This window comes from Chrysemys picta, chromosome 8 (genome assembly GCF_011386835.1).
Source record: "Chrysemys picta bellii isolate R12L10 chromosome 8, ASM1138683v2, whole genome shotgun sequence".
Lineage (NCBI taxonomy): Eukaryota > Metazoa > Chordata > Testudines > Emydidae > Chrysemys > Chrysemys picta.
The window spans coordinates 268,197-287,938 of record NC_088798.1 but is presented as its reverse complement, the minus strand read 5'-3'; the positions used below and the strand labels follow the sequence as shown (position 1 = coordinate 287,938).

General features: G+C 52.9%; 1 protein-coding gene across 5 annotated transcripts in view; it reads right to left on the bottom strand.

The window, feature by feature from the left end:
- TIE1 (tyrosine kinase with immunoglobulin like and EGF like domains 1) overlaps positions 1 to 19,262 on the bottom strand; it is a 40,366-nt gene extending 21,104 nt beyond the window's left edge. For 2 of the 5 annotated variants that reach the window (XM_005307103.5, XM_024103882.3), the window contains exons 1-9: positions 19,179 to 19,262; positions 18,059 to 18,706; positions 17,205 to 17,492; positions 9,169 to 9,279; positions 7,084 to 7,239; positions 6,034 to 6,165; positions 1,984 to 2,124; positions 1,305 to 1,433; positions 403 to 548 (exon numbers count right to left, since the gene is read on the bottom strand). In XM_005307103.5, the coding sequence (XP_005307160.1) occupies positions 403 to 548; positions 1,305 to 1,433; positions 1,984 to 2,124; positions 6,034 to 6,165; positions 7,084 to 7,239; positions 9,169 to 9,279; positions 17,205 to 17,492; positions 18,059 to 18,107 (1,152 nt within the window). In that variant the 5' untranslated portion in view covers positions 18,108 to 18,706; positions 19,179 to 19,262. Of the gene's footprint in view, positions 1 to 402; positions 549 to 1,304; positions 1,434 to 1,983; positions 2,125 to 6,033; positions 6,166 to 7,083; positions 7,240 to 9,168; positions 9,280 to 14,903; positions 14,989 to 17,204; positions 17,493 to 18,058; positions 18,707 to 19,178 lie in introns of those variants that run through there. The other 3 variants (XM_065553659.1, XM_065553661.1, XM_065553660.1) reach the window with 3 other exon arrangements.
- Between the last annotated feature and the right edge of the window lie 480 nt (positions 19,263 to 19,742).

The following is a 19,742-nucleotide window of genomic DNA, read 5'->3' as shown; positions in this document are numbered from 1 at the left end:
CAAGGAGCCCCGGCGGGATGGGACTGGGGGATGGGGAAGCACAGGAAGCCCTGGCGGGGCAGAACCAGAGGGCACAGAGAGCCCCGGTGGGATGGGACTGTGGGGGGCAGCACAGGGAGCCCTGGTGGGATGGGGGGGGGCACAGGGAGCCCCAGCAGGACAGGACTGGGGGGGGCAGAATAAGGAGCCCCAGCAGGACAGGACGGGGGGGGGGGCAGCACAGGGAGCCCTGGCGGGATGGGACTGGGGGGGGGTGCAGCACAGGGAGCCTCGGCAGGACGGGACTGCGGGGCAGCACAGGGAGCCCCCTGGAGGGACGGGACTGGGGGGGGCACAGGGAACCCTGGGAAGATGGGGGGGCACAGGGAGCCCTGATGGGGCAGGAGGAGGGGGGGCGAGTACCGTGAGCACTGTCCCGTCAGCCTTGCGCAACTCGATGCTGTCTCGCACTGGGGGCGGGTTGCCCGTGGCCATACAGCTGATCACAGGCTGGGAACCCAGGTTAAACTCCAGCTCTGCAGCCAAGTTGATGATCTGGGGACTCCGATCTGGGATGGCAAATAGCAGTGCTGAGCAGGCAAGCCCCAGCCCCCCTGAGCTCACCACTCTCCCTGCCCCTGAGCCAGAGGCTGCTGTAGGGTGTCTGGGAGGCCCAGGGCTTGGCCCAAGCTGAGGGTTCTGCGTTGAGGTCCTCAAGGCAGCTCTGCAGAGCCACCCGCCCCCTTCCCAATTTTAGATGCCCTGAAGAAGTGACCGCCCTGGTCTCTAGGAGAAAGTCCCAGCAAGCACGGCTGGTGGATCTGCCCCCCTTCTCCACTGACACCATTTCATTGCTCCTCTCCCAGGTCTCTTCCCTTGCTGGCAGCAGGAGAAGCCAGCACCTCGTGCCCAGGCAGCTCTCCACACCCCAAGCCAGTGCCCACGGGCCATAGTCTGAGCCCCTCGGCTGGGCAGTGATGTCCCCTGACGGAGCTGACCTGTCCAAGCACTGGCATCTGATGGGCCTGCTCACAGTGCTGCAGCACTTTGCTCTCCCACCCAGTGCCAGGGTCCCACCCAGCTGCTCTTCGGCGGCTTTCCCGCCGGGGGCACTGCCAGCCAGGGAGGGGCTGCGTTAGCCTGTCTCTAAGCAGCACTTTGCGGCATTGGGCAGGGAGCAGTTCCTGAGGTTTCGAGCACCCCCAGCGTTACAATGGTCAGTACATGGGCGGTTTGCAGACACTGCGGGGCTGGGGCTGGGTGAACCTGCCTGGCAGTGCCGCGCCCCAGGTGGATCATAGGTATTGCACTGAGGGCAGCTGTACCTGATTTCTCGCAGCGCTCCCCATGACACCCTGATGGGCAAACACAGCCACTGAAGCGGTTGCAGGTGCCTCCATTTTGGCAGTGACACTCCAGGGCACAGTCTGCGCCATAGCGTCCAAGAGGGCAGGCTGGGGGGAGGAGCCAAGAATTCACTGGTGAGCAGCAACCACAGAATCAGACCCCCAAGGCACTAATACTGTGTCAGAGCCAGTTCTCACAGGCCCTTCAGTCCAAGTGGTGATGTGTGGCACCCTGCCCCATTCTCTTCCAGCCCAGCTGTGTCCCCAGGGATCCGTTGTGGGGCTGGCCAGGGACATGGGGAATGAGAGGAGACGGGGAAGCAGCAGAGAAGGTTCGTTTGCTTCTTTCTGCTGCAGGCTGAGCTGTGGAAGTTCCTGTCCCAAGGCACTTTGCGTGGCTGATGGGCTGGGGCTGCAAAACTGGAGACATGAGCTGTACTCAGCGTCCTCGAGTGAGCGCCCTTGTATCCGGAATGCTGCACAGACAGCAGGGGAGCCAGCAAGAGACAAAAACCACAGCCAAATGTGTGGGTGGGGGTTGCCTTGGCCCCAGGGGGTGTCTCCCTTTTGAAATAGAGAGGTCAGGCCCCCTGCCTAGGAGGAACCCCGTCTGAGGGTGGTGCCTCTGTCGGGGAGGGGAGAGGGAAGCAGGCTGTACCTGTACTGCACTGTAAGCCACTCCATCCAGAAGCGCAGGAACAGCCGTATGGATCCGGCAGGCAGAAGCTTAGTCCCTTGCAGCCCTGGTCATTGTTGCACTGTTCCTGGCAGTTACGGCCAAACCTCCCTTCCCTACAGGCTTCAGAACAAGACAATTCTCCTCACTACTCTGCTGCAGCCAGCACCGGTCCATTCACTGCCCTCCATTGCCACATGGCCTGACCCTGCCACCACCACAGCCAGGACAAGCTACGCAGCCAGCACAGAGGTGCACTAACAGTTAATGAACTTACCAAAACCAGCAGGGAACTGGGGAGGCCCCTGTGCCGGAACACGGCTGAAAACAAAACTCTGTTGAGTTCCACAAGGCAGAGCAGAGATGCTGGCCATTACTAGTGTGGGAATCCAGCCTCAGTCCCGTGTAAAATATAATGGTATAAGCAGTAAGAGCAAAATGTGTATTAGCGGGAGATAGAGAAACACCACTCACAGGGACAGGATAGGCAGAAATAACTGCTAAGGAGACCTTAGCGACAGCCAGGGGCAGCTTTGACAGCATCAGAGACAAGGCTAAGCCAAATGGACCCAGATAAGAAACAGCCCCAGCTACTGCACAGAGCAAACTTTCTACCCCAGTTCCATTTTGCAGCATAAAACTCCAAGATGGAGCAGCATAAGTCAGAGCTGAGGATTTCTGCCATCTTGCTGGCACAAGAGATCTCCACTCAGGGGACAATGAACAGATGATCTTTGGGTAGGGCCAGATACTACGAGAACCTAGTCTGCTGTGCCCAGGCCAGGAGTCACAGATTATAGGGCCAGAAGGGACCATTGTGATCAGCTTGTCTGACCTCCTGCACAGCATAGGCCAGAGACCTGCCCTGAATTAATTCCTGTTCACACTAGAGGATAATGCTCAGAAAAACATCCCAGCTTGATTAAAAATTTGGAGCAATGGAGAATCCACCAAAACCCTCGTAAGTTGTTCTCCTCACTGTTTAAAAATTTGCACCTGGTTTCCAGTCTAAACCTGTCCAGCTTTAAGTTCTAGCCAATGGATCTTGTTATACCTTTGTTAGCTATATTGATGAGCCCCCATTATCCAATTTCTCTGCCTTGTGTAGGTACATATTGACTGATCAAGTCATGCCCTTCTCTTTGTTAAACTAAATAGACTGAGCTCCTTGAGTCTCTCACTGTATAGTTCATTTTCTGATCCTTCAGTCATTTTCATGGCTCTTCTCTGAACCTTCTCCAGTTTATCAACATCCTTTTAGCAGTATGGACACCAGAACTGGACACAGTATCCAGTAACAGCTTCACTAATGCTGTATACAGGACGTAAAAATCACCTCCCTACTTGACCATCTGTTGTTAATGCAATCAAGGATACATCCACCATTTTAGCTACAGCATAGAATATCAGGGTTGGAAGGAACCTCAGGAGGTCATCTAGTCCAACCCCCTGGTCAAAGCAGGACCAATTCCCAACTAAATCATCCCAGCCAGGGCTTTGTCAAGCCTGACCTTAAAAACCCCTAAGGAAGGAGATTCCACCACCTCCCTAGGGAACCCATTCCAGCATTGCAACGGGCACTCATGGTGACCACTCGTGGTGATCTGCACCCTCCCCCGTGGGTCTATGGTGATTGTGCACCTGTGAGGTGAAGACACGATGAGGTCACTATATTCTGCGTGCACCATGGAATGGAGCCTGAGCTCTGTGACTCTCCCTCTTCGTGGAGTCCCAGAGCCCGGGCTCCAGCCCAAGCCCAAACGTCTACACCACAGTTAAACAGCCCTTTAGCCCAAGCTCTGCAAGCCTGAGTCAGCTGACACAGGCCAGCTGTGGGTTTTAATTGCAGTGCAGACACACCCTCAGTGTCCAGACTGTATTTTATTCTAAACCCTTCCAATCCCACCAGTACAGTGCAACATCACAGGATTCAATCCCTACTTCTTTCTGCCTCTCTTTACTAGGGCCTAGGAGGAAAGGTGATCTCCCTCTCCAGAGAGCCGAGCCAGGCCAGGCTCAGATCAGCCACTCCAGTCCCCCCTTGTAACACTTCCTTCCTGGCTTTTATCACGTTAGCCAGCTGAGGACTAATTAGTTCCTTACCTCCCCATCCTCTCCTTCTGATTAGCTCATTGTTCAGTCAGCTGTCTCTGGGAAAACTAATTGAGGCTACAGTGATCAGACTGCTGACCCACCTGTCAGGTCTCAGCACTCTGTCACACACCTTGGCATGAGCTCCCAGTGTGAGGCAAAAAGGGCCAATGTGATTCTGGGATATAGTGAGCAGGGTGGGGGTTTACCTCTGTCATTGGTGATACTGCACCCAGTTCTGACATCCACATTTTTAAAAGGATGTTGAAACATTGGAGAGCGTGCAGAGAAGAGCCACAAATATGAATTGAGGGCTGGAGAACATGCCTTACCATTGAGACTTACAGAGTTCAGTCTGTTCGGTTTACCAGAAAGAAGACTTGATTACAGTGTGTAAGTCTGTTCATGAGGAGAAAATACCAGGTACTTCAGGGCTCTCTTCTTCAGCAGAGAAGGACAGAACAAGAACCAGTGGCTGGAAGTTGAAACCAGACAAATTCAAATTAGAAATAAGGCCAAAAATTAGCCATCAAGGTGATTTACCACTGGAACCAGCTCCCAAGGGAAGTGGTAGATTTCCATCTCCTGCTGTCTTCAGATCCAATCCAGCTGCCTTTCTGGAATTGCTGCTTTACCACAGTGGTCTCCAAACTTTTTTGATCGCGCACCCCTATCAGTAAACAATTTTTGAGCATGCACCCCCTGCTGCACCGCAGGGCCGGCTCTACCATTTTTGCCGCCCCAAGCAAAAAAAAAAACTGCCCGACTTGCCGAAGTGGGGAGGGGGAGAAGGGCGCTCGGACTCCCGCCTGAACTGCCGAAGCAAAAAAACAAACAAAAAAAAAGCCGCCTGAACTGCCGAAGCGGCGCTGCTCCGCCGGCGCTTCTCCTGCCGTGCACCCTGAAGGATCCTCTTGCGCACCCCCTGGGGTGCGGGCACCCCACTTTGGAGACCACTGCTTTACCAGACACAAGTTGCTGGGTTCAAAACATGGGGAACTGGGTGAAATTCTCTGGCCTGTGATAGACCGGAGATAAAACTAGCTGATTTAATGGTCCCTTATGGCCGTTGAGTCGATGAGTCTATGAACCCAGACCCTCAGTGGGAGGAATCTTTAAAGGCATCTTTACAAAAGGACAGTTCCTCTGCCCCAGGATCTAAGCCCCAGCTTCAGCACGGAGGGATCCGAGATGACACGCTGCCTCCCACACCCAGCACTAGCAGAGCCTCTTGCAGGAGAAGGTTCTCTCAGATCCCTGGAGGCTTCACGGTCCTTAGCTGAGTGCCACTCCTGGGGGCAGCTGAGGCAGTTCCCTGCCTCTGTGGAAGAAATGGGGAGCAGCTCCTGCCCCCATCCTGCTAGAGGGGCCCAGCCTCCCATGCAGGCCACGGAGACTCACAAACAACAGACATTTGACAAATCTGTCAAACCCCCAAAACCGCAAACAGCCCCTATTGTCTAGGAGAGGCTGAGCCACAGACCTCCTTGAGCCCATCCCTATGTCACAGACTGAGGTCAGCCCCAGCCCTGCATCACTGTTCCTGTCACACAAGGAGGCCCAGCTCCAGCCTGGCTTGTTCCTATCCCTGCATCCGCATCCCCATCCCCCAAGGAGGTCCAGGTCCAGACAGCCCATCCCCATCCCTGCATCACCATCCATGCTGCACAACAAGGCCCAGCGCCAGCGCCAGCTCATCCCCATCATGGTCTGTCCCCATCCCTGCGTCACCATCCCTGCCACACGGCAGAGAAAGGGGAGAGGAAGGCTCTGTGCCTACTGCAGCTGGAAAATGGGAGACGGGGACTCAGGGTCAGTGGAGGGAGTGGGGTGTTTATTCCCTTGGCCTATGGAGTGTGGAGGTACCTATGCCCCACGACTGCTTACTCCTGCTCCAGAATGCACCTCCCCCCACAGGGGCTGGGTGTGTGGAGTCCATACCTTTCTCACAGCGTGTGCCCATGAAACCTGGGGGGCAGATGCACTCCCCAACACTGTCGTGGCAGATGCCTCCATTCAGGCAGTCAGGACAGTCCTTCTCACAAGAAGGGCCCCACTTCTTCGCTGGACACCCTGGGAGAAAGCAGAGGGGTTTAGGGCAGTGCCACATGTACCTGTGGGAGCACCGGCTGCATGCTCAGTCTGAACTGAAGCCCGATGGACTCCTAACCTCAGGAAATGCGAGTGCAGAGCCTGCCCGCTAGGTAGGGCCAGGGCAACGGGATCCAGTATTCTGATAGCAGGAAATGCCAGAGGGGCCCGTCTCCCCAGCACACAGACCTCAGCCCCGTGGCACACACGTGTTCTGCCCCTCCCAGTTAACATGGCTCTGCATGAATGTGTCACTGGCACCCCAAAGGGCAAAGCTAAGCCCACCAAGCCCCGCTGCTCCCTGTTCTCTGGCACCATCCCCCTCTGTGTCACTCAGGCCTGGAACCTGGCGTCACCTTCAATTCCTCCCTCCCTGGCACCCACGCGTTCACCATGCTGCTTCCCTCTCCAGAACGTTCCTTAGATTCCACCTTTGTTTTCTATCCACACAGCTAAGCTGCCCTCCAGGCCCTCCTCGCCTCCAGTCCTGACCACGGCACGCGCCTCCCCGTGGAGGGGGCGAGCACGGCAAGAGCACTGCTGTATCCCAGCCATTTCTGGCTGCTACAGGCGCCTCACGGGGCCCAACACAGCCGAGCGTAACTTAGAGCAGCATTCTGTACAGGCCCTAGTGCCAGAGGGCGGCAAACGCGGCGCACAGCTGAGCTCAGACAAAGCCAGAACAGGGCCCATGTCTGTTTGTCTGACCCCAAATCCAAGACCCCCATTTCTCTTGGGCCAGGTCCCAGCCTAGACTGAGCCCTCACACCCACCAGCCCCTTCTCCAGTGGGTCTGTTGTATGTCTGGAGCCTAGGCTCTGGCCCCACATGGCATTCCTGCCCTGTTCCCTACCCCAGCCCGGCTCCAGACCCAGCCCTGAGGTCCCACAGCAATCTTACCTCTCACAATCAGCCTGTAAAAGGCACTTGTCAGGGGACTGTCCCCAATGAATGCAGCACTGTATACCCCATTCTCACTCAGACCCACATCCGGTAGGGTTAAGGTGAACAGCGTCCCATTCACTTCACCCCGGTCCGTTGTCTGGTAGTAGGTACCTGAATTAAGGAACGAGGGAAAATGGCATCAGGTCCTGAAGTTACCCAACACTGGAGCTGGCCTGAGTCAAACCCTGTCCCTGTTAGTCCCCCTATGGAGAGCCAACCATGTGCAGCTGGGCAACACCGAGGGGCTCTGCCCTCTTCAGCTTGATGACCCAGACACATCTCTAGGATGTGGGTGTGCATCAGGGCTCTCCTGGACTGTTCCTGAACGGCCAGGCCAGCAAAGTGAGCGCAAAGGCATGAGCCAATCCCTGGTGGCCAGTCCCGTGGCCGTCTGTGGGGGATAGGGATCCCAGAAAAGGCAGGGGTCAGACAAACATGCAGCCTGACTCCTCTCCCTGGTTACTGAGGCACTCCCTCCAGGGTAGGTCTGAGCCCCCAGGCAGCACTGTCTGGAGGGACCTCATCAGATGGAGGCAGTGTCTCTCAGGGTCCGTCTGCACTGCAGCAGGGTGCATGCTCCCCAGCATGGATAGACAGGCACAAACTAGCTCTGTTCACAGGACTAGCAGAGGCAGGGGCTCAGGCTAGCCGCCCACGTACGTAGCCCGGGGGACTGGGTGGGTTTGTGCTCAGGCAGCCAGCCTGAGCTGCCAGCCAGGCCACTCCAGCGCGGCTCCCCTGCTGGTTTTAGGGCGCTATCGTGAGCACAGCTAGTGCATCTGTCTCCCCACACTGGCAGGCAGTGCAGTGTAAACATACCTAGGAGAAGGGGGTCTGGAGACACCGCAGAGCGAGTGCCTGGAGCCTATGGCACAGTCTGGACCAGAAACTGCCACGGCTCATCCTGCTCAACGCGACTGCCTTGAGTACTTCCAGAGCAGTCGGGGGGGGGGGGGGGGAAGGGGCACCTGCCCCAGCCTCATTTGCATCTGGAGTGGGGGGGGCTCACTTGCCACTTGTCCTGAGCTCATGCAATGTAGGGTTCAGTCATGTGTGGAGGAGGGACTCACTCCGACCCCGTGGGGAGGGGTTTGGGGAGATGGTCTCACTGGGATCATGTGCCCTGGCTGTGTGCACACCTTGGAACCTGGCCCAGAGCTCTCTGGGGTCCCTGGCCCTACGTATCCACAACAGTCTGGTTGTTTCAGTTGGGTTGCCTGCCCCAGCCTGGCAAAGGGGGCGGATCACTGGGGTCTCCTGCTGTGGGAGGGACTCTATCCTGGGAAGTAGTGACTCTGTGGGGGTCGTGGTGGATAATCAGCTGACGGTGAGCTTCCAGTGTGAGGCTGTGGCCAAGAGGGCTAGTGCATAAACAGGGGAATCTCAAGTAGGAGCAGAGAGGTTATTTTAACCTTTGTATTTGGTTCTGGTGCAACTGCTGTTGGAATCCTGTGTCCAGTTCTGGTGCCCACAATTCAAGAAGGATGTTGATAAATTGGGGAGGGTTCAGAGAAGAGCCACGAGAATGATTACAGGATTAGAAAACCTGCCTTCTAGTAGTAGATTCAAGGAGCTCCATCTACTTAGCTCATCAAAGAGACGGTTAAGGGGTGACTTGATCGTAGTCAATAAGAACCAGCATGCAGTAGGAGAGCTCCCGCGGCCAAACGTCTAACACGAGCCAATGGCTGGAAGCTGAAGCTAGACAAATTCAGACTGGTGATAAGGCTCAAATTAACAAACCACTGGAACAATTTACCAAGGGCTGTGGTGGATTTTCCATCACTGGCAAGTTTTAAGTCATGGTTGGATGTTTTTCTGAAAGGTCTGCTCTGGTTCAGGCAGAATTAACTAAGGGAAGCTTCATGGCCTGTGTTATACAGGAGGTCAGAGTAGCTGAGCACAGGGGTCCCTTCTGCCTTTATTAGCTATTAATCTCTTGGGGGCATGGCTCCCTGGGGTCTCCTGCTGGGGTGTGAGGGGACTGCTCCCTAGGGTTGCCTTCCCCAGCCAGGGGAAGCCGCTCACTGGATCACTTGCCATTTCTTTTCCATAAGACATCTGTGTTCTTCTTGTGAAGGACTTTGGCAGAGAAGGTGGCCGAGTCCGCAATGCTCACAGTCTGGGTGACTTTCAGTGGGACCAGGTGGGCTACAGAGAAACGGAGAAAGAAGGGTAAAGCTTAGGAGGGTGTTTGAGTGTCCACAATGACCCCTCTTTCCCAAGAGGGGACAGCTGCTGTGGAGGAACTGCCAACCCCTGGGACATCATTCGGACCAAAAAAAAAGAAAAAGTTAAGGTGGCCTTCTATGGCACAGTCTTATTGCTGATGTCGCTGAGAGCAGGGCAGAGCCAGGCCAAGCAGCACTCGGATATCCTGGGCACTGGGATGTAGAGATGGGAGCTCCTCACACCCTGTGCTCCAGACATGCTGGAACTATGGGTACGGGGGGCGCTGCCGCATGCCCCGGGTTGAAGTGGTTTCCATCATATCCAGGGTTTACAGTTTGGTTCCACTGCTCTCTAGACACATTGTTCCAGCCCCCTGCTGTGCTCCAGGCCATTCTGAAATCCAAAGTACAATGAAGTTACCTGCTAGACAGGATTTCTGCAGAGTGGCCGGGAGCCACCTCTGTCCCTGGCTGTATCACAGGCTGTGGGCTCCTTGCCGGTGCTGAGGAGGGAGCTGCACCGCTCCTGCTTGGGGCCTCTAGTCGACATTTTCACCTAGAGGCACAGGGAGTCTGGACCCTGGGATCTCTATGAGCAAGCAATGACCGCGTGGCCTGACAGCCGGAAGAGCAGAGAACCCCAGAGAGGCCCACGCATGAGAGAGACAGGGGTCAAACACTGTCAGTGATGGTCTCTGCCCTGTCTGAGCCCTTCGAGGCCCAGCCTGCCATGTGGCAGGAGGTGCAAGGCAAGGAGGGGAGCAGGAGACATGGCAGGACATACAGACACAGAGCCTCTGTCTGTCTGGATTCCCCAGTGTCCACAAGCCTAGCACAAAGGAGGGAGAATTGCCCTCTCATACTAACCAGTACAAAGCGAGACACAACCCAGGCAGGTGGGGGCAGCAAGACAGGAAGGTCACTCGGGAACGAACATTAACAGACGAGCTGTTCCTGCTCTGCTGATACTCACACCTTCTTGTTAACTGTTGGAAATGAGCCACCTTGATTGCCTTGGCCTCGTTAGCACTACAAAAGTAATTTTCCCTCCCTTGGTATTGGTCCCTTCTTGTCAACTGTTGAGAACAGGCCACTTCCACCTTAATTGAATTGGCTCGTTAGCACTGACCCCCCACTTGATAAGGCAACTCCCATCTTTTCATGTGCTATAATATATATTCTGCTTACTGTTTTTTTCACTCCATGCACCTGATGAAGTGGGTTTTAGCCCACAAAAGCTTATGCCCAAATAAATTTGTTAGTCTCTAAGATGCCACAAGGACTCCTCGTTGTTTTTGCTGATACAGACTAACACGGCTACCACTCAGATGTACCTGGACACCTTGCGGTAATCACTGGCACCACCAGAGACTGCTTTGCTGGCCACAATGATTAGGCATTAAGAAGGCTTTGGAGTGAGGCACTGTTGTATGGCTGGGAGTGATGGCAGGTTTGCAGAGGACTTCTTGTTGCATAGTATGGGCTGGAGAGGGGAGCAGGACGGTTCACAGGGCATATGTGGAAGTATGAATGTAGCCCGGCCGCGCTTACGCTGGGGCACCCACTCGCTCCAAAAGGGCCATAAGCCCGTCGCTCTTCAACCTCCTGGAGCTTTCCTTTGTTAAGAGAGCAGAAGGGAAGTGCCCCTCCCAGACTGTTCCTACAGTTTCTTTTCTCATCTCCCCCAGCTGCTGTTAGTGGCCTGGTCCACAGCCTTAGTCCAGGAGAGTCCCTGGGCAGGCAACCAGCCTGGCCACCCACTTCCCCCAGTCTGATCTGCTGCAATGAGATTGCGGGCTCAGACTCGCCCACGTCTCTGCCCGTGTGCACAACACAAACAGGTCATGCGGCCAAAGGATTTCACAGTCCTCTTGGGGATTTTCTGGTTTTCATAGCAAATGGTCAGTTTGATGTTTCCTGTGAAATCTGTATGGCTAATAATACAGCTCTGTAAGTGTGTAGTGATCACTGTTACCCAGTGGAGTCTATATTAGGTACCTACAGATCCTAAAAATTGTTAAAAGAACATTAAAGTTTCAAAGTCAGCCACTAAAAAGTTAGGAAGTGCCAGAATGAAGGCTGCCTGTGCAGCCTTATCTGCCTCCCCCGGTGTGTATGCATGATGATACAGCCTTTGATTACCTGATCATATACTATTTTTTTCCACAGCCCCCTTGCCTCATTCCGTGCACAGGATGGATGGTGCTCTGGGGATGTATCAGGGTTCTGCTTCATTTGTTGCAGAAGTGGGAAGGTGTGCGGTGAATGGGAGAGGACTGCAGGAAAAGAAAGGATGGTCTCCTGGGTAAGGGAGCTGAATGCTGCCTTGGAGAATTGTATCTCTGCCTCTGCCACAGAGTTCCCCTGTGATGCTGGGCAAGTTACTTAAAACCTAAGTGGTCACAATCGTGTGGTCCTCATTTTCTGGGTGCCCAGTGTGAGATACCTGGGGCCAGTTTTGCAGAAATGGTAAGTGCTCACAACAGCAACTGAAGTCAAGTGGAGCCGTGCTTTGAAAGTATAAAGTGCTGTAAAACTGCAGAGACGTCTGGGAACTCAAGTCTCGTGTGTCTCAAGTAGACACTTCTAACAATTTTGGCCTTAATGTCTCAGTGCCGCAATTTCCCATCTGTAAAGTGGGGATTGAAATATTAACTCATCTCACTGGGGTGTTGTGAAGATAATTCATTGAAATACTATGGCAAGAGCACCACAGAAACACCTAAGAGGAAATTAATAATTTTATATCCAGTACTGGGTTTGGATGGGATGTATCCAAATAAGGCATGAGGGCACACATTGTATGAGGAGATTTAAAAAAGATACTGAATTATGATCTACTCACTGAATGAAGTGGGATCCTATGAAAAAGTAGAATGTGATCATGTATGAAGGATTGTATCATAATGCATATGCATAAGGGGGGACAATTAAGTTTGCATGGGAACCCGCATAGGTCATCAGGAGGGTCAGAACCTTTAAATCCACCCCAAAGTCCTGTGCCATGTGGGCTAACAAAATAACTGGCAGCAGTAGAAGACTGTCATCCTCTATGTGGCCAGCCTCTAGAAAGAGGTTTGCCAGAGGATTTCACAGTGATGTGCTGACAGCAGAGGACTGTTGAGCCTCAGAAATCCTGGGGTCTATTCCAAGTTCTGAGGGGTGTGTGCTCTAACGGTTACAGACACTTCTGGCCCTGTGGACCCCCCACCCCCAATAAAACCTGACCCCTTCTGCCCCTGGCCCTCCAGCCTGACCTCATTCAAGTTCTGGTCTCCCCTCCTCAGTTCCTTGTGCCAACACTGGTCTTCCTCTATGTGGCCAGCCCTATCTCTCCACCCATTTCCCACCAAATGCCCTGGCTTCTTGCCCCAGTTTCCCTCCTCATTAACCTCAAGCTCAGCTCCTCACTCCCCTGCATCCCAGTCAGACTGCATGACTCTTCTCTTCTCCTCCATGATGCCTGAGCGCACAGCAGAGACAGGCTTGCTGCTCTCAGTTGCTGGGCTCAGAGCCACAACTACCCCCTTTGGCCAAGAGGAGCAAATGCATGGGAAATCCTGCTCAGTCCCTGCATCCCTGAGAGGGAGCATGTAGGAGCTGAGAGAGGCTGCTGCAGCATGCTCTGTACAGACAAAAATCGTTGGAAAATGTAGCTGCTAAACTCTAACAAGTCTCTACTGAATGTGTGAAAACTGCAGTTTTCAGGGGTTCATAACTTGGCCAAATTTGGGCAAATTATCATGGGTACAGCAACAGGCACATCCTGTCACCAGGCTACCTCCCTCCTAGCCAAATTTCAAGTCCGTGGTCCAAATTATAGAAGCACTAGAGCTTCTCAAAGAAAGACTGCAAGATTTTTAATATGGGCAGAACATGTTTTTCCCTAATCTCATTTTCAGAAAACAGCTGAACTGCTTTAGCTGAAACTTTCCAAAAAATGTTCAGCTTGAGGCAGGCATCCAGCACACAAAATTTCAGCCCAAATGGTTAAAATTAAAGCTTACTGAAACATGCTGTCCACAATTGCTGTCTGGAGTTCCTCTCCTCCATCCTAGACCCTCTCCAGTCCAACTTCCACCCTTTGCATTTCACTGAAATGGCTCTTGCCAATGTCTCTATGACCTCCCCCTTGCCAAATCTCAGAATCAGTACTCCTTCCTCATCCTCCTTGACTTGTCAGCTGCCTTTGACACAATTGATCATGCTCTTCTTGAAATCTTGTCGTCCCTTGGCTTCCATGATTCTGTCTTCTCTTAGTTCTCCTCTTGCTTCTCTAATAGGTTCTTTCAGCATGTCCTTAGAGGATCCTTCTCATCCCCCTGCCCCAGCTTTCTATATAGGTTCCTCAGGGCTGTGTCCCTGGTCCCCTTCTCTTCTCCCTCCACACCTTATCTCTTGGTAATCTCATTGCAAACACAAATTCAACAACCATCTCTATGCTGATAACTCACAGATCTACATCTACTCCAGACCTGTCTCCTTCTGCCCAAACTACAATCTCAGCCGCTCTCTCTCTCTCTCACCTCCTTGTGGATGGCAAGCTGTCAGCTCAAGCTCAACCTGACTAAAACAGAGCTCCTAATCTTTGCCACCCAAATCCTCCACTACCTCCTTTCTCAATCACTGTGGATAACACCATCCTGTCGGTCACAAGCCCGGACCCTGAGTGGCATCTTCAACTTGGACCTCTCTCCGTGGTGGGCAACCTGCAGCCCGTGGGCTGCACACAACCCGTCAGGCTAATCCGCTAGTGGAGCGCGAGCCAGTTTGTTTACATTGACCGTCCAGAGGCACGGTCCAAGTGGCCGCGGTTCTCCGTTCCCGGCCACTGGGAGCTGTGGGCGGCTGTGCCTGCAGTCAGTCAATGTAAATAAACTATCCTACGGCCCGCCAGCGGATTACTCTGACGGGCCGCACGTGGCCTGCGTGCCACAAGTTGCCCACCACTGCTCTAGATCCTCACATCCAGATGATATATAAATTTTCTGCATAACATCTCTAAGATATGCCCTTTCTTATCCATCCACACAGCTAAAACCCGTGTCCTGACTCTCATCTTCTATCTCGATTATTGCCACATCCTCTCTGGCCTTGACAAATGCAGTCTTGTCCCACTCATATTCAGAATGCTGCTGCTGCAAAGATCATGTTCCTAGCCTGTCCCTTTGACCATGTCACCCCTTTCTTTGAATCCCTCCAGTGGCTCCTCCTCCTCTTTTGCATCCAGCATAAGCTGCTTTGTCTTCACTTTCAAGGCCCTTCACAGTCAATCCCAGTCTACCTATCTCCTCTTGAGTCTCGTTCATTTTTCCAGTTGTCAGTGCTCTCCTCTGATCGGCCCGTGATGGCCTCCATTGCCCACTTCTTACAGTTTCAAACACCTTTGTGCTTTCTCTCATGCTGCCCCATACGCATGGGAGTGGCTGCCCATAGACATCTGCAAAGCTACCTCATTGTCCACATTCAAATGTCTCTTCACAACTTTCCTTAGCCACGATGCCTACAAAAACAACAATGGTGAGGCTGCTAGTGTGCAGAGACTGCTGCTCGTCATGCTGACCACCCCTCTTTGTTTGTAGGCTGCCATCTGGCTATATTTACCTCTTAGCTGCGGGGAGAGACCACCTTTCTGTTCTGTGTTTGTACAATGCCCAGCACACTGGAATTCTGATCCATGACTAGAGTCCTTAAGCACAATACAAATAATAAGAATAAAGTTTGGCAAAGTTGTAAGCACCTGGTAACAGGGTCTTATAATTGAAAGTGTCAGGCAACCTTAACTACAGGCATCGCTACCTGTGTCCCCTATCATAAACATACCCAGCACTGTAGTACCTAGGCAGTAAGATACGAGTCTGAGCATGGGTGTGAGAATCCAACACTCATGGTTACTAGTTACCTAACATTAAGGGCAGCTTAGCACCTTTCAGGCTCTGGCCCTTGTTGGGGACAATGCAGAGTCATGCTGCCCAGAGCCCACCAGCATGCAGCCTGCATGTATGCAATTGGGGTGGCTAGTACTGCTTGGCCCTTGCACTTAGGAGCATAGGGACCAGCCCTTGTGCAACAGTTGCGATGGGTCAAGTATCGGGGGGGGGGGGGGGGGGGGAAGGCTTCTTGTGCCATCCCCATCCCAAGGGGAACCCAAGCATTAGTCAGTTGCTGTGTTGTTCCTTGTAGCAAATTTAAAGCGTAGATGCTTCCGGTGTCAGTACACAGCTCCCCTAAGCTGTGCCCAGGTGGGTTACTCAGCAGCTAATGCTGAGAAGTAACAGGTGTGATGTTTTACAGGCAGATTTTCCAGCTTCCTAGATCTTTGACCATAAGAGCATTGGGCCTGAGAGCATGTCTACACAGCAAAGAAAAACCCCATGGCTGGCCTGTGCCAGCCGACTTGGGCTCGTGGGGTATTTCATTGCTGCGTAGACTTCTGGGGTCAGGGACCCTGCAGGGTGGGAGGGTCTCAGAACTAGGTCTGTCCTCTTAGACTTGAGCTGCTCTCCTGGGGCCTCATACTGCATCCATACTCCACTTAGCCGAACGGCTGGGAGTCCTTGCACAGTCTCCCCTCATGGCCAGGGCATGAGCGTGGACAGTCACTCCGGCACTGTGGTGGTTTTTCTGCCAGGTCACATGGCCCTCCAGCCAGGTTACAGTCTTTAGTTCCCCCTTTCTGGGGTCACCATTGACCAGACTCAAGTCCAAAATGTCCTTGACAAACACAACCCCCTGCTGGCTCCGGGGTTACTGCTCAGCTTCCTCCCAGCTGGAGCAGGGCTGCTCCCATGGCTCCCTGCCTGCCTGGAGAGCATTTCCCGGACAACTCAGGGGCCTTCGGCTCCCTGCCGTCTCTATGGATATTGTGGCAGTTTTCTGGGCTTCCCCCTTTCACTGCCTCTTATTGCTCTGAGCTTCTGGCCTTTCCTGGAACCTCCCTCAAGCTCCTTCCCCAACTGGACTTTATTACTATTTAAAACTGGCTGGTTTTATAAAGGAATCACCGGATTTCCTCAGGTGGGCCCCATTCTGCAATCTCTCCATTCTGCTACAATCTGGCACTCGTCACTGGATGTATTGTAACGAGGTGCGTAGCTATCACCCTGGCTCAAGTGCTGCTAGCCTAAGTCTCCCAGACACCTCTGCAGTGGTGTCAGCTTAGTGGGTAATTTCTTATCTCCTGTTCTGTAACAGGACCGTAATTCATACAGGGCCAGGGTGGGACCAAGGAGCTAGGAGCAAACCCACAAGCCAGTAAAGACTCTATGTAGAACCGCCATCCAGCTAGAACAGGGAACTAGCTGAAATGTCCCGGACCAAGCTGCCCAGGACAGAAATGAAAGGGTCCAAGACAAACTCTCCAACAGGCACCCTCCCCGATGACCTGCCCAAAGCAGAGAAGCTTGTGATGTGCCCCATGCTGAGCCTTGCCCCTCGAAAAGAACCCTGAGCTCAGGATGGGGAGATAGCCCTAGAGTCCAGGCAATGGAGGAACTCACAGACACTCCTTTGCAACAGCCGGGCCAGGCCACGCTCTGTCCCTTTTCTAGCTGTTCAATGCCACTTTCATGGCCCCAGCAGCTCTGGGCTTCCCAAAGTCCTTCCGAGACCGTTCTGGGAATCAGCCCACAGCCAGACTCCCACGCGGACATAACGAGGTTTGACCTGGTCACTAGAAGCTCTGCCCTTAGCCAAGGTCCCTTCAGTAGTTCAGCTGCTCAAATACCATTCTCTGGCCTCTGAGTGCTAACAGCCTCAGAAGGCAGCATAACTCTGGCCTGCCCGGTGCTAGTACACTCCTGCATGCCCACACGCACGCTCAGCCATTGCCAGGCATGCTGATGTCGCACGCCCAGACTCCTCCGGGAACGCTTGGGGCAGGCCTGCTGTCCTGCAGCCACTTACCATTCCGGCCGTTATGCACGTAGACCACCCTGGCCTGCTCCATCGGGGTCTTCCCCAGGCAGTATAAAATCCCCACCAGATCCGCCACCGAAAAGCCTCTGGCTTGGACCTCATTGCTGCGATTCCTGTAGTTCTGGAACTTTGTGTTGGGATGAGTCATCACTATTTTATTGTCCCTCTCGATCTGGAGGTAGCTCACAGCTCGCTCGCCCATCACACAGGAGAGGTAGAAACTGGTGTGAGACGGACTTTGCACATTGGCGACCAGAGTAATGTCCAGAATGGCAGCTGTGCAGGAGGAATGAGAGGGAGAGAGAGCATGTGGGGAGCCACGGCCCAGACACAGCCCAGCAGGACACAGGCCTTTGGCTCTCCTGGGTCTCAACCTGCCCCGTCTCTTAGACATGAACCTTCAAGTCAGTCCCAGAACGCCTTCGACATCTACCCTGGCCGCAGGTGACTGCGTGGCTGAGCGGGAGCGACTGCCAGCACATGGCTAGGTCTGATCCGGTGCGAGAACAATGAACCCTGCCGGCTCAGCTAGTTGGTTTGGGAGCCATGCTGGTCACTGCTTCTTTCCAGCTGTTAAGACCTTGGGAGTTTTCCTTGCCGCCCTTTCAGCCCCATTTCTCCAACCATGCACCCTGCAGAGCAGGTAACCAGTGCCTCGTCACCATTCCCAGCCTGTCCTGCAGGGACCCCGCCCCAGCGCAGCTGCAGCATTACAACTGCATGGCCCGAAGCAGACTTTATGGAAAGTGATCACCCTGGCTGTGCAATCGACAAACCCCTGGAAATTCTTTGGGGAACCAGTGCAGATGCCATGGGTTTCCCACCAGGGGAAGGAAACTTACCTGTCAGGCGCAGGAGGAGGAAAAGGAGATACACCTCCTGGGATCTCATGGCCCTGAAGTGAGTCCCGACTTTGCCCAGTGTCAGGAAAGCCCAGACATGCCCGACTGGAGAGAGACTGAGCTGGCCGAGGAGGCGGTCCCCCTCCCCGGCGGGTTTCCTTTAGTTTTTAGTTCCAGTCACAGCGACGGGGGCGGAAGTCCAGGAAGGAAATGGTGCTGCTCATATCAGAGACACAGCGAGAAAGAAGCTTCCCTTTCCCTAAGTGGAAAACACTCTGGGCCCAGTCGCCCGGCTCAGCTCCTTTTGGAATCTCAGCAGAATGCTGGCGGCTGGTCTCCTTGGAGGCAGATTCCAGCATGAGCTGAACGCCGCACAAGCAGAAAGTCTCTGTGAGCAGAGGTATCCCAGGTCTAGTTCCAGGCTGCTGATCTATCAGGGGAACTAGGGCCCTGCCCAGAATTCTCAAAGCGTGTTCCAGCTTCCCTGGGGTTCAAGCTGCTCCTTATCACGTGTCGTCTGCATCCATGACAAGAGGTGACATTGCCCGTCTGCTTCCTCTAGTACAGTGGCAGGCTCATTCTGGAGCTTAGTGCCCTTGAACTCCAAGCAAACTCATCCGGCCAGTAAGGCAGCTGGTGCCAGAGGAACTGTGGAGGGCCCAAGATGAATAATGTCTGTAAGTAGTATAACCTCAAATAGAGGCAAGTTATTAAAGAAAAGAGATTTTTGGTGAGGTTTAGTAAGGAGAGATGATTTTAAAGGCCTAGTCTGGCATGTTATTAAAGAATAAAAAATTTTGCGACAAATGTAAAAGGTGTATTAAATATAAGGGTAGGTTAAGAAAAGAGCATTTAAAAAGAGTTCAATAAAAGAGAAACATATAAAGGAAACTGTTTAGTAAGCACATGGTAAAAAGTATAAAGGAAGGTTAATAGAAAAGCATTTAAACTATTAAATACAAGGATAGGTTAAGAAAAGAGCATTTAAAAGAGATAAATAAAAAAGAAACATATAAAGATAGGTTAAAAGCGAGAACAGGACAAGAAAAGGGAAAAGAAAGCCCTTTTGCAAAGGGCAAAGTTAGACAGCACGTGGTTGAGTCAGAGAGAGAGCTCTTACCCTTCCAAGTATTTCTGCGTAAAGAGGCAACTTTCCAGGTTCAAGTATTTCTGCGTAAAGAGGCAACTTTCCAGGTTCACAGCCCCTCAGGCTTGTTATCACTGCCTTTGGATCGGCCCATTCAGATGTTGTTCTACAGCAGTGTCATAGAATTCATTTTCCTGAACCAATCCTATAGTCCCAAGGTTTTTAAGCAAGAGCCATCTCCCACACACCCCTTTATCTGCCTTATTCTTATCTAAAAAAAGACACCAAGCATTTTTCCCGCCATGTAGCCCTTTTACATAGGTGCTTTAATAAAAGTTCAAACCATAAGCCCTTAGTAACAAACAATTTTTTAAAGTTTTCCCCTGTGTTTTAGACTAACATTGGTTATTTTTTAGGGAGGACAATTTGAAGCTGCAGCAAACCCCCTGTTAGCAAAAACAGCATCTGTGAGTCAGTGGATCAGAGATAAGAAGGCTGCTTCTTCCCCAAACTTTTAAACAAATGCAAGTAAAATTTATATTAAGTCTTGTAAAGGGATAAACACTTTAAAAGACAAGCCTATATGAAGACACATCC